Genomic DNA, 13,739 nt, shown 5'->3' with positions numbered 1-13,739 from the left:
TAATAAAATTATGAATGAAAAGGGAGAGATCACAACTAACACCAAGGAAGTGGAAACAATCATCAGAAGTTATTATCAACAGTTATATGCCAATAAGCTAAGCAACCTAGATGAAATGGATGCATTCCTAGAAAACTATAAACTCCCAAAACTGAACCAGGAAGAAATCGACAACCTAAATAGACCGATATCTAGTAATGAGATTGAAGCAGTGATCAAAAACCTCCCAAAAAACAAGAGCCCAGGACCTGAAAGATTCCCTGGAGAATTCTACCAAACTTTCAAAGAAGAAATAACACCTATTCTCCTGAAGCTGTTTCAAAAAATTGAAGCAGAAGGAAAACTTCCAGACTCTTTCTATGAAGCCAGCATTACTCTGATCCCCAAACCATGCAAAGACCCTACCAAAAAGGATAATTTCAGACCAATATCACTGATGAATACGGATGCTAAGATTCTCAACAAGATCCTAGCAAACAGGATCCAACAGCACATTAAAAAGATTACCCACCATGACCAGGTGGGATTCATTCCTGGGCTACAAGGATGGTTCAACAATCACAAATCAATCAATGTGATAGAACAAATTAATAAGAAAAGAGAGAAGAACCACATAGTCCTCTGAATTGATGCAGAAAAAGCATTTGACAAAATCCAGCATCCATTCCTGATTAAAATGCTTCAAAGTATAGGGATAGAGGGAACATTCCTGAACTTCATAAAATCTATCTATGAAAGAACCACAGCAAATATCATCCTCAATGGGAAAAAGCTTGCAGCCTTCCTATTGAGATCAGGAACACGACAAGGATGCCCACTCTCACCACTCTTGTTCAACATAGTATTAGAAGTGCTAGCAACAGCAATCAGACAACAAAGAGAAATAAAAGGTATCCAAATTGGCAATGAGGAAGTCAAACTCTCTCTCTTCACAGATGACATGATTCTTTATATGGAAAACCCAAGACTCCACCCCCAAACTACTAGAACTCATACAGCAATTCAGTAACGTGGCAGGATACAAAGTCAATGTACACAAATCAGTGGCTTTCTTATACACTAACAATGAAAATACAGAAGGGGAAATTAGAGAATCGATTCCATTTACTATAGCACCAAGAACCATAAGATATCTGGAATTAAACCTAACCAAAGAGGTAAAGGATCTGTACTTGAGGAACTAAAGAACACTCATGAAAGAAATTGAGAAAGACACAAAAAGATGGAAGACCATTCCGTGCTCTTGGATCAGAAGAATAAACATTGTTAAGATGTCTATAGTGCCTAGAGCAATCTATACTTTTAATGCCATTCCGATCAAAATTCCACCGGTATTCTTCAAAGAGCTGGAGCAAATAATCCAAAAATTCATATGGAACCAGAAGAGACTCCGAATCGCTAAGGAAATGTTGAAAAACAAAAGTAAAACTGGGGGCATGACATTACCTGATTTCAAGCTTTACTACAAAGCTGTGATCACCAAGACAGCATGGTACTGGCATAAAAACAGACACATAGACCAGTGGAACAGAGGAGAGAGCCCAGATATGGACCCTCTACTCTATGGTCAGTTAATCTTCGACAAAACAGGAAAAAATATACAGTAGAAAAAAGACAGTCTCTTCAATAAATGGTGTTGGGAAAACTGGGCAGCTATATGTAGAAGAATGAAACTCGACCATTCTCTCACACCGTACACAAAGATAAACCTCAACGTGAGACAGGAATCCATCAGAATCCTAGAGGAGAACATAGGTAGTAATCTCTTCGATATCAGCCACAGCAACTTCTTTCAAGATATGTCTCCAAAGGCAAAGGAAACAAAAGCCAAAATAAACTTTTGGGACTTCATCAAAATCAAAAGCTTCTGCACAGCAAAGGAAACAGTCAACAAAACAAGGAGGCGGGGCGCCTGGGTGGCTCAGTGGGTTAAGCCGCTGCCTTCGGCTCAGGTCATGATCCCAGGTCCTGGGTTCGAGCCCCACATCGGGCTTTCTGCTCAGCAGGGAGCCTGCTTCCTCCTCTCTCTACCTGCCTCTCTGCTTACTTGTGATTTCTCTCTGTCAAATAAATAAATAAAAATCTTAAAAAAAAAAAAACAAAGAGGCAACCCACAGAATGGGAGAAGAAGATATTTGCAAATGACAGTACAGACAAAAGATTGATATCCAGGATCTATAAAGAACTCCTCAAACTAAACACACACTAAACAGATAATCATATCAAAAAATGGGCAGAAGATATGAACAGACACTTCTCCAATGAAGACATACAAATGGCTATCAGACACATGAAAAAATGTTCATCATCACTAGCCATCAGGGAGATTCAAATTAAAACCACATTGAGATATCACCTTACACCAGTTAGAATGGCCAAAATTAGCAAGACAGGAAACAACATGTGCTGGAGGGGATGTGGAGAAAGGGGAACCCTCTTACACTGTTGGTGGGAATGCAAGTTGGTGCAGCCTCTTTGGAGAACAGTGTGGAGATTCCTCAATAAATTAAAAATAGAACTTCCCTATGACCCCGCAATTGCACTACTGGGTATTGACCCCAAAGATACAGATGTAGTGAAAAGAAGAGCCATCTGTACCCCAATGTTTATAGCAGCAATGGCTGCAGTTGCAAAACTGTGGAAAGAACCAAGATGCCCTTCAACAGACGAATGGATAAGGAAGATGTGGTCCATATACACTATGGAGTATTATGCCTCCATCAGAAAGCATGAATACCCAACTTTTGTAGCAACATGGACGGGACTGGAAGAGATTATGCTGAATGAAATAAGTCAAGCAGAGAGAGTCAATTATCATATGGTTTCACTTATTTGTGGAGCATAACAAATAGCATGGAGGACATGGGGAGTTAGGAGAAGGGAGTTGAAGGAAATTGGAAAGGGAGGTGAACCATGAGAGACTATGGACTCTGAAAAACAATCTGAAGGGTTTGAAGAGGTGGGGGGGTGAGAGCTTGGGCAAACCAGGTGATGGGTATTAGAGAGGGCACCGATTGAATGGAGCACTGAGTGTGGTACAAAAACAATGAATACTGTTATGCTGAAAATAAATTTTTAAAAATGATTTTTAAAAAAAGAAGGAGGAGAAAGTATTCCTACCATAAAAAAAACCTCAAATGCACAGAAAATGTATATAATAGATAATTATTACCAATGACAAATGTAGGTAAAATTACCCCAAAAATTGCTTTAGGAAGACAACACCTATTTGAGTTTTGACTAATGTAAATAGCTATTCGACCACCACCACAAGCATATCAAACATCTCCATAAACCCAAAATATTTCCTACTTCACCTTTGCAGGCAATCCTTACCCAAACATAGACTAAAATTTAAGAGACACTGCCAAAATGTTCTCACCGTGGATGTGCCATTTTACATTCCCACCAGCAATACATGATCATTTCAGTCCACATGCATGACAATCCTTGTTATTGTCAGTCTTTCAAATTCTAATAACCCAAATTAAAAACTGAAGTGTATGTGTACTGTAACTTTGTGTTCCCCTGATGACTAATGATGTTGAGCATCTTGGGCTTAGTGGCCACTTACATATTATTTTATGTAAAGTACCTGTTCAAATAGTTCACCCATTTTAAAGGCTGGATTGTATGTCTTATTTTTGAGATTGTAGAGTTCTTTATATATACTGGGAAAACATTCTGGGAGATCTCTGTTTCTATATCATCTATATACAATTTTTTGGCTCATTTGGGACTTGCCTTTTCATATTCCTAATGGCAAATCTTGAAGGATATTCTTAATTATGTCTTGTTAATACAATTACGTATTATCATTTTCCCTTTATTTATATACTCTTTATATCCCTCCAGAAAATTTTTGCCTAACTGAGCGTCCAACTCATGGTTCCCATGGGGGTATGTGTGTGCATGTCTGTGTGTGTGTGTGTGTGTGTGATGTAAGGTAAAGGTTGAGGCTCATTTTGCTCCTTATGAAAAGTTAGTTACTTCAATTCAATTTGCAGAAAAAACAATCTTTTCTCTTTGAATTGCCTTGCTTCCTTTTGCAAAAGTCAGTTTGCAAAATATACACAAATCCACATCTAGACTCTGTAACCTCTGCCCCTGACCTATATGTCTGACTTTGCAAATGTTACACTTGTTTAGTATAGTATAGGCTTATAATATATCACAAAGTCAGATGATTTGTTCTGGAACAATTTCCTTTTTCAAATTGTTTTAAATTTCCATATGAATTTAATGAAGGAGATCAAAGATCTATACACAGAAAACTACACAACTTTGATGAAAGAAATTAAAGAAGACACAAATGGAAAGTAATTCCATGTTCGTGGATTGGAAGAACCAACATTGTTAAAATGTCCACACTACTGAAAACAGTCTACAGATGTGATGCAATCTCTATAAAAAGTCCAATTGCATTTTTTACAGATACAGAAAAAAAATCCTAAAATTTTATGGAAACACAAAAGACCATAAGTAGCTAAAGAAATACTGAGCAAGAACAAAGCTGGAGGTATGTCAAACTATTATATATATATATATATAATATATGTATATATATATATATATATATATATATATATATATATATATATATACACACAGTATATACTATACTTTCTTATGTCAAACTATACTGCAAAGCTATAGTTATCAAAACAGTACCATACTGGCATAAACACATAGACTAATGGAACAGAAAAGAAAGTCCTGAAATAATCTCTCACATATATGGTCAATTAACATTTGACAAGGGGTGCCAAGAATACTGAATGGGGAAAGGACAATCTCTTCTTATAAATGGGGTGAAAACTGGATAACCATGTGCAGAACCAAACTGTACAACATGCACAAAGATTGACATAAAATAGATTAAAGACATAAAATGTGAAACCATGACCCTCTTAGAAGAAAATGGGGGGTCGTCTGGGTGGTTCAGTTGATTGAGTGTTTGACTCTTGATTTTGGCTGGAGTCACCATCTCAGGATCATGGGATCAAGTCCTGCACCAGGCTCCATGCACAGTGTGGCGTCTGCTCGGTATTCTCTCTCTCCCTCTCCCTATGCCCTCCCCCAATCCACTCACACACACACACACACACACACACACACACACACACTCTCTAAACAAATAATTAAATAAATAAATAAATAAATATGATCTTTTAAAAAAGGAGGATGAGGAGAAGGAGGAGGAAGGAGCAGGACAAGAAGGAGGAGGAGGGGGAGGAGGTAAGTTTTTGTCAACAAGTACACAAATTACACAAGAAGGTAATCAATATCATTAATCATCATGGAAATGCAAAACAAAACCACAATGCAATATCACCTCATACCTGTTAGAATGACCATCATTACAAAATTATTATTATAAGAGTTGGTGAAAATGTGAAGAAAAACCTGTATGTTTTTAGTAGGAAGATAAACTGGTACAGCCACTATGAAAAGCAGTAGGTTCCTCAAGAAAATAAAGTAGAACTACCTTATGATCCACAATCCCACTTCCAGATGTATACCCAGTGAAAATGAAAACAAGATTGTGAATAGTTACCTACACTCCCATGTTCACAATAGCCAAGATATGTACAAACATAAGTGGCCATCAATGGATGAATGGAGAATATAGAAATATGGGTGATAATTTATCAATATATGTCACAATATATGTTGTATAAGTGATAATATACATCATATTATTATCAATATTAATATGTCAATATTATTCAGCCATGAAAAAAATGCCAGTTGCCATTTGCAACAACATGGATGGACCTTGAGGATACTATGCTAAGTGAAATAAGTCAGGCAGAGAAAGACAATTACTATATGATACTCCTTATATGCGGAATTTACAAAAAGCTGAATTCATAGAAACAGAGAGTGGAATGTAGTTACCAGGGGCTAGATATGAAAGAAACTGGGAGGTGTCTGTGGAAGGGTATAAACGTCCAGTTGTAAGACAAATAAGTTCTGGGGACCTAATGTACAGCATGGTGATTATATTTAATAATAATATGTTATATTCTTTTTGTATAATTTAAAATATATAATATTGCATGAACAACCAAAAGCTTAATTAAACTAAAGAAATAATTACAAAGAGAAAAACCCCATCCCATCAAAAAAAAAAAAAAAGATTCAACATTCTTTCCATCCCACCCCCTCACTGAAGGTCTGAAGTGGAAGTGACCACCACTCTCTTAGCACACCCGACCACAATCCCTTTAAATCACTGGTGAATACACCAGACTGTACAAGAATCACCAAGCAGCATCATGAAGCACCAGGGTCTCCAGGAATTCCTGCAGCCCCTCATTCCCCCAAGAGAGGAACAGCTTTACCAGAGTGGAGGTTGAGAGCCACAAAGACTGGGTCAGTCTTCAGGAAGAAGAGCTTTTGCAGAAGCATGATGAGAGTCTCAAGAAGTTCACCCCCAGCATATCCCTTCAAGAAGCAGAAGGTTCCTCAAGAAAATAAAGTAGAACTACCTTATGATCCACAATCCCACTTCCAGATGTATACCCAGTGAAAATGAAAACAGGATTGTGAATAGTTACCTACACTCCCATGTTCACAATAGCCAAGATATGTACAAACATAAGTGGCCATCAATGGATGAATGGAGAATATAGAAATATGGGTGATAATTTATCAATATATGTCACAATATATGTTGTATAAGTGATAATATACATCATATTATTATCAATATTAATATATCAATATTATTTGATATTGAGGGGGAGAAGCTGGGCTTACCAGAGTCGGAAGTACTTGTCTTTGATCGCTGCTCTGTACTGCTGGTAGCTGGCTTGTGTCCTAAGCTACAGGTGGGTGGAGGTTGGTAGCTGGTTGGACAAGGTATCCCTCCAGGCAATGCACAGAAGGGCCTGAAGTAACCCCTTTCCTTCTCGGGGAGGGGAAGAAATGCAAGAGCAGACTCCTACTGGTGGCACAGCTGGGCTAAGGACTTGGGTGAATCCAACATGAAGAAGCCCTGGGAGAGGCATGGGGACAAACCAGCCTGGGCCAGACAAGAGGAAGGAGGTGGGAACTCAGGGTTTGGTCTCTAGATTTGGAACCATGAGGAACTTTTCTGGGAATGGAAAATGCATGGGAGGGGGAGATTTCCCAAAAGAGGCAAGTTTCCCAGAGAGGAATGCCTCTTACTCACTCGGCTAGGAAGGAGAATGTGCTGGCCATCCCGGTCTAGCCAAGGACAGTGGGATGGCCTTCCTTGCCTGCTTATGGGTGGACAGAGTGTTATATCCACTTCCTCCAGGAGACTGGTGCTTAGCTTCCATCTACACAGGTAGAAGGGCTAGAATTATCCATTGGGACTTCCCAGCAAGAGTCCCTAAGAGCAGTGGGTGTTCAGCAGAGAAATGTAGGCTCTTCTGGTGAGGGGGGTAAGTCTCCTCCCCTTTGAGTCATCCTATGGTTGGCACAAGTCAGAGTTCCTGGTTTGGATTTAGTGAGCCCCTTCCCAGATGTGAGCAGAGGCCCAAAGGACCAGCAAGGAGCCACCCAGAATCTGTGCCCAGAGTTCTGGTTGACAGAGGCCACTGGGGAGACATTCTCAGTCAGTGTCTTCCAGGGCTGGAATAAGATGAGAAAGGGACTGGGAGGTTCTGTGGGTGGGGGAGCTTCACGCTCAGCTCCCCTCATTCCCAGTCCTCCCACTCTACATCTTCCACCTCCCCAGAGGCATCCACTTTGGAGAGTGCCATCTGCACTTCTTCGTTGGCTATGTCCAAGTCAAAGTCCTTTTCCCAGTCCTCGCTGATGTCTGTGCTTCAGCCTTTCTTTCCATTGTTAGAGGGTGTAGACGTCCCACTGATGGAGTTCAGCTCAAAAACCCATAAGTCTGTGAGCTCCTCCTCCCTCAGAGTCTCTACTCTGCCTGGAGGCCTGGGCTCTGGGCCCCTGAGGCATCTAGCAGGGATGTGGGGCTTCAACGGAGCGGGGGGTGGGGGCCCAGTCTCACCCACATCCACCGTCTGACCCTGGTCCTCCAAAGATGTCTCCAGAAGCTTTTGGGACAGGTTCTTGGGCAACCCTGGTGCCTCGGCTGCAGTGGCAGGTTTGTCGAACTGTGTTACCAGGGAGACACTCTCGCTGCTCTCTGACGGGGTTACCTCTGTAGGAGGCTCGGCTGGAGTCACAGGATTCTCACAGGGACTCAGGGGGCCAGGTTCTCCTTCAGGGGATGTGGAAGTTTTGGCCACAGGAATCTTTGCCTCTTTTGGAGATGTGGCTGAAATGCTCACAAGCTCCTCTCTTCCTCCTCCCAGCCAGGCTCTTCAGACATGCTCTGTTCTGCCCTTTGCTTCAGGGCATCCCTCCGGGCCTGCTCCTGCTCTAGTTGACGGACTTTATAGAAATACCAATGCCAGAATTCTGAATGGGAAACAGCTGCTGGGACAAGGAGCTCTGACATCTCCCCCTTCTCCTTCAGGCAGAACTGGGAAAGCCAGGCATCAATGTCGCGGCTGGCACAACAAATTGGCCAGGTTCGAGAGGGTAAGAGGATGCTGAAAAGAAATTAAGAGAGAAAGAGATGAGGGCAGGAGGAGCACCAAGGAGGATGTCCAATAGTGCCAATTTTATTCAAGGCAGCAAGGCATTATATAGCTAACAGAAACAATCATAAGAAAGTATCTATTTTAGCTGATTACTAAAGAGTTTGCAACATGCATAGAAAATCCTTCAAGCTTTCCCATTATCTATTTCCCAAGCACCAATAGCAGACCCTCTCACGCCAGATGTACTGACTTCAAGGCCACTCAAGACATAGTTTATGTAAGCACAGCACAGTCTTACAGTGGTGTAGTCTATAGCCCGTGCAAGGACAGCAAGGACCAGCCAAGAATTTCTTTTTTTTTTTAAGATTTTATTTATTTATTTGACAGAGAGAGATCACAAGTAGACGGAGAGGCAGGCAGAGAGAGAGAGAGAGGGAAGCAGGCACCCTGCTGGCAGAGAGCCCGATGCAGGACTCGATCCCAGGACCCTGAGATCATGACCTGAGCCGAGGGCAGCGGCTTAATCCACTGAGCCACCCAGGTGCCACCAGCCAAGAATTTCTGACCCCCGCCAAATCATCTCTATCTGACTAGCAAATGTGTGGGTAGTCACGTAGGCAAGCGCGCAACACATAGCACAGACCCTTTCTCAGTGCTACTTGTCTTTATTGACCTAAGCTTTTTGTTCAGCTATTCAGCCTTTAAAGGAAGCACAAGTCAGGGCCTGGTTTGGTTCTCATCTCAAGCCTTACTGTAGCCTCCCACACATCAAACAATTCGGGGGCCCATCTGGTTCATTGCAGTAGGCTGCTGGATCTGACTGCAGGCTATAGAGGTGCGCCTCCGTGCCATCATAGGGCTCAGCTGTGCCAGACGGCGTGCCCATCAGGGTGATGAAATTGCAGTCTATAGTTTTGTCCAGTGAGGGAGCAAAGGTGTTGGAGATCACCCCTAGGAAGTCAGACAAACTCTTCTTCCTTCTTGCTGTTGCCCCTGAGGAGCCTTCAGTAGCTAGCTTCTCCTTGACCACGCTAACTGTGGCCGCAATGGTGCAGGCTGTGTCATGCTGCACCACCTGGGTGAACTCTGTCAGGTCTCGCTTCATGAACTGCAAGGCTTTGGAGGACTTCTCCTTGACTGCCCAGTAGGTCTGTTGCAGCCAGCTCCGCCACCAGCCCACGTCCTCCCCTTCCGCCTTCTTGCCTGCATGACATCACCCAACGTCTTATATCCTTGAAAGTTGAGAAGAGTAGAGCTTCAATGTTTTCACCACAAAAAGGAAAGAGAGAAAAAAAAATAAACACTAATCACATCATTTCAAGGAGGTCTGTGGTGGTAATCACTTTGTAACACTTTGTGTATCAAATCAACATCTTATACTTACACAATGTTATGTATTAATTATATCTCAATAAAACTGGTCAAAAACTAATTTTCATATAAATTTCTGAGTCATCTCATAACTCTCCAAAAAAAATTCCTGTTGGAATTTGATTAAAATTGCTTTGAGTCTATAGACAAATTGTGAATAAAATTGACATCTAAAAAATATTGAATCTTTCAATTCACCTTTGAAGCTGGTCCTCATTTTTCTTCTGTTTGGAGATTGTTTTATCACTGATTTATCTCTTTCTGTGTTATATTTATGTTCAGATTTACTATTTTATCCTGTGTCAGTTTAGGTAATTTGTGTGTTTCTAGAAAATTATTCATTTCATCTGGGTCATCTAATTGTTCATAGTATTCTTCTATATACCTTTATTTCTGTAAGGTCTATAGTAATGTCATAACTTTCATTTTGATTTTAGCAATTTAAGTCTTCTCTTTTTTCTTGGCTAGTGTAGATACGAGTTTGTGAATTTTGTTGATGTTTTCAAAGATGTAATCTTTGTTTTTGTTGTTTCTCTCTATTGAGATAAAATTGAGAAACACAATGAGACTGAGAACAAAGAGAGGACTCAAATAAATAAAATCAGAAATCAGAAGAAGGAATAAAACCAGAAAATAAATAAAATAAGAACCGGTGCTACATAAACTATTTGTCTTTACACCAGTAATATAGTGCTTTGTATACCATAGTTTTGTAATACATTTTGAAATTACAAACTGTGATCCCTTCAGCTTTGTTTTTCTCAGGATTGATTTGGCCTTTTATGGTTCCATAAAAATAATGGAATTTTTTTCCCCTGTTTCTGTTAAAAAAAAAAAGGCAACTGGGGTATTGATAGGCATTGTGTTAAACATGTAGATTCACTTTGGGTATTGCAAGAATATTAAGCCTTTTAATCCATGAACACAAAACATCTTTCCATTTCATCAATGTTTTGCAATTTTCAGCATAGAAGCCTTTTGCCTCCCTAGTTAAGTTTACTCATAAATACTTTATTGTTTTTTTTAAAGATTTTATTTATTTATTTGACAGAGTGAGATCACAAGTAGGCAGAGAGGCAGGCAGAGAGAGAGAGGAGGAAGCAGGCTCCCCACCAAGCAGAGAGCCCGATGCGGGACTCGATCCCAGGACCCTGAGATCATGACCTGAGCCGAAGGCAGAGGCTTAACACACTGAGCCACCCAGGTGCCCCAATACTTTATTCTTTTTAATGCTATTGTATATAGGGCTTATTTTCCTATTTCTTTTTCAGATATTTCATCATCAGTGTATAGAAACACAACTGATTTTTACATAGTGATTTTGAATCCTAGAATTTGTTGCTGTAAGTTTTTATGGGATTCTAGAGTGCCAAAAAGCTAACTTTGTAATTTTTTGCCAATTTAATGGTTGTTTCAGTGATGAAATCCTTCTTAGAGCATCCTGTTCCACCATTTCCATGACATAATCCTTCCCAAATCATACATTTAAGTGTCATACTTTCCTTTATATCCAATTCAAAATAGTTTCTAATTTTCCCTATAATTTTTTTGTTACTCATGGTTTATTTAAAATTTACTCATGGTTTACATTTAAAGAACTTTTCCATATATTTTCCTATTACCAATTCCTAGTTTCTGTTTCAGTCAAAGAAAATACTTTCAACCATTTTTTTTAAAAAGATTTGTTTGTTATAGAGAAAGAGCACACGTGAGAGGGGGAGGTGGGAAGGGAAGGGGAAAGAGAGAGTCCTAGTTGACTCTGCACTGAGCACAGAGCTTGACTCAGGGCTCAATCGCAAGACCCTGAGATCATGACCTGAGCCAGAACCAAGAGTTGGGCACTTCACTGACGGTGCCACCCAGGTGACCCTATGCTTTTTTTTTTTTTTTAATTTTGAGGGCACCTGGGTGGCTCAGTGGGTTAAGCCGCTGCCTTCAGCTCAGGTCGTGATCTCAGGGTCCTGGGATCGAGTCCCACATCGGGCTTTCTGCTCAGCAGGGAGCCTGCTTCCCTCCCTCTCTCTACCTGCCTCTCTGTCTACTTGTGATATCTCTCTGACAAAAAGATAAATAAAATCTTTAAAAAATAAAAAAAAATAAAAAATTTTGAGACTTGTTTTATGGTCTTGAATGTGGTTTATCTCAATGAGTATTTCCTATGGACTTGTGTATTCTGCATTTGTTGGACATTGTGTTCGAGTGCCAAACAGATCAAGTAGGTTGAATGGATTTTTAGGTCTACATACTTCCCATTTTCTATCTGCTTGTTCTATTAATTATTGACAGATGAGTGTTGAATTCTCCTAACTGAATTGTGGATTTGTCAATTTCTTCTTTTTAGGATGTTTTTGCTTCATGTATTTTGAAGGTTTCTAATCAGATGCAGACACCTGTATGATTGCCATGTCTTTATAAATTGATCCTTTCATTATTATGAATGATATTCTTTCTCTATTATATTTGTTGTCTTTATATTGTCTATTGTCAATACATATTAAATTCAGCCTTTTATGATTAGTATGTATACGATATAGCCCTTTTCATAATTTTTCTTTTAACAAAATCTACATTATCATCTGCAACCTTATGTTAAAAGTTTATTTTTCACTGACATAGTTAGGTGTTTTATTTAAATAGAATATTAATAGTTAATTTTTAAGGTAATTGTTGATATGTTTAAGTCTACTACCTTGTTAGTTGTATTTTATTTTTCCCATCTGTTCCTTCTTCCCTTTTTACTGCCTTCCTTTAGATGAACTGATTAATTTGTAGGATGCTATCTTCTATTATTGGGTGTCACATGGGCAGTGAGATATTAGTAGATAATTCTGACTCTTTCTAAAATTAGTTTTCAACTTGTTTAGGGAATCTGTTGACTTACCTTTATTTTAGTGATAATTTAGTCCCACTACTAATTCATGATCCTTACTGGGTCTCTATTGAATATTCTGACTTATGAAAAAGAACTCTTCACTCTGGTTGATTGGAACTCAAATGACTCCTAGCTTTGTATTAGTCTTGGGAACCATCTAGTTGAGTTCCATTTACTCTTTGTTAGAACCTGGGGCATTTTCTTAGACACAAACTGCTTAATATTTAGGAAGGACTCAAGAGGACTGCAGTGTCTGTTTCTAGGAATTTATTTTCTACTTGACTTCCTTCTTTCGGGAATCCATGGCCTTTTCATCACTCCAGCTTTCCTGAATTCCAATCTCTCTTTCCTCACAGCAGTGAGACTCCCATCTTTTCCTTGGAATCTCCTCCATACCCCCAACATCCAGAACTCCTCCAGGGGAAAAGCTGAGTTAATCCTGGGGCTCAGTTTGTCTGTTTGCTTGTTTTCCTTTTCACAGGGTTCAGAAATATGTGTCATTTTCAATGTTTTAAACAGTTTGATATATATATACTTTTTTCCCCAATTCCCCATGTGCTTATGGTTGGTTTCTTTTCTTCTAGCAAGGTTTGTATTAGTTTTCTAGGGCTGCTATAACAAGATACCACAAACCCAGTGGCTTAAACAACAGAAATTGACAGTCTCAAAGTTCTAGAGGTTACAATGTTGATAGGCCATGCTCCTTTAGGAGACATTAAGGAAGGATCTGTTCCAGGCCACTCTCCCAGATTTAAGTACTTCCATGGCTTTGGGTTTCTTCACAGGGCATTTTCCCTCAGTGCATATCTGTGTATCCAAAGTTTCCCTTCTTACAAGGACACAAGTCATATTGAATTAGGGGACCACCCTACTCAAATATGACCCTATTCTAGCTAGTTACATCTACAGTGACAATAATTCCAAATAAGGTCATGCTACCAGGTGCTGGGACTTAGGACTGGGTT

At 39.8% G+C, this 13,739-nt stretch overlaps 2 protein-coding genes across 2 annotated transcripts in view; both read right to left on the bottom strand.

Moving 5' to 3' along the window:
- Positions 1–13,739, bottom strand: part of LOC125085087 (ATP-sensitive inward rectifier potassium channel 12-like) — a 157,431-nt gene that overhangs the window by 39,523 nt on the left and 104,169 nt on the right. The window lies entirely within an intron of this gene.
- LOC125085032 (BSD domain-containing protein 1-like) overlaps positions 7,438–13,739 on the bottom strand; it is a 79,912-nt gene continuing 73,610 nt past the window's right edge. Inside the window, 3 exon segments of the mRNA XM_047703133.1 lie at positions 7,438–8,287; positions 8,290–8,490; positions 9,303–9,734. Coding sequence (XP_047559089.1) covers positions 7,671–8,287; positions 8,290–8,490; positions 9,303–9,734 — 1,250 coding nt within the window. The 3' untranslated portion in view covers positions 7,438–7,670.

This window comes from Lutra lutra, chromosome 14 (assembly GCF_902655055.1).
Source record: "Lutra lutra chromosome 14, mLutLut1.2, whole genome shotgun sequence".
Taxonomy (NCBI): Eukaryota; Metazoa; Chordata; class Mammalia; order Carnivora; family Mustelidae; genus Lutra; species Lutra lutra.
The sequence above is the reverse complement of the archived record's forward strand: the minus strand, read 5'-3'. Positions and strand labels throughout refer to the sequence as shown.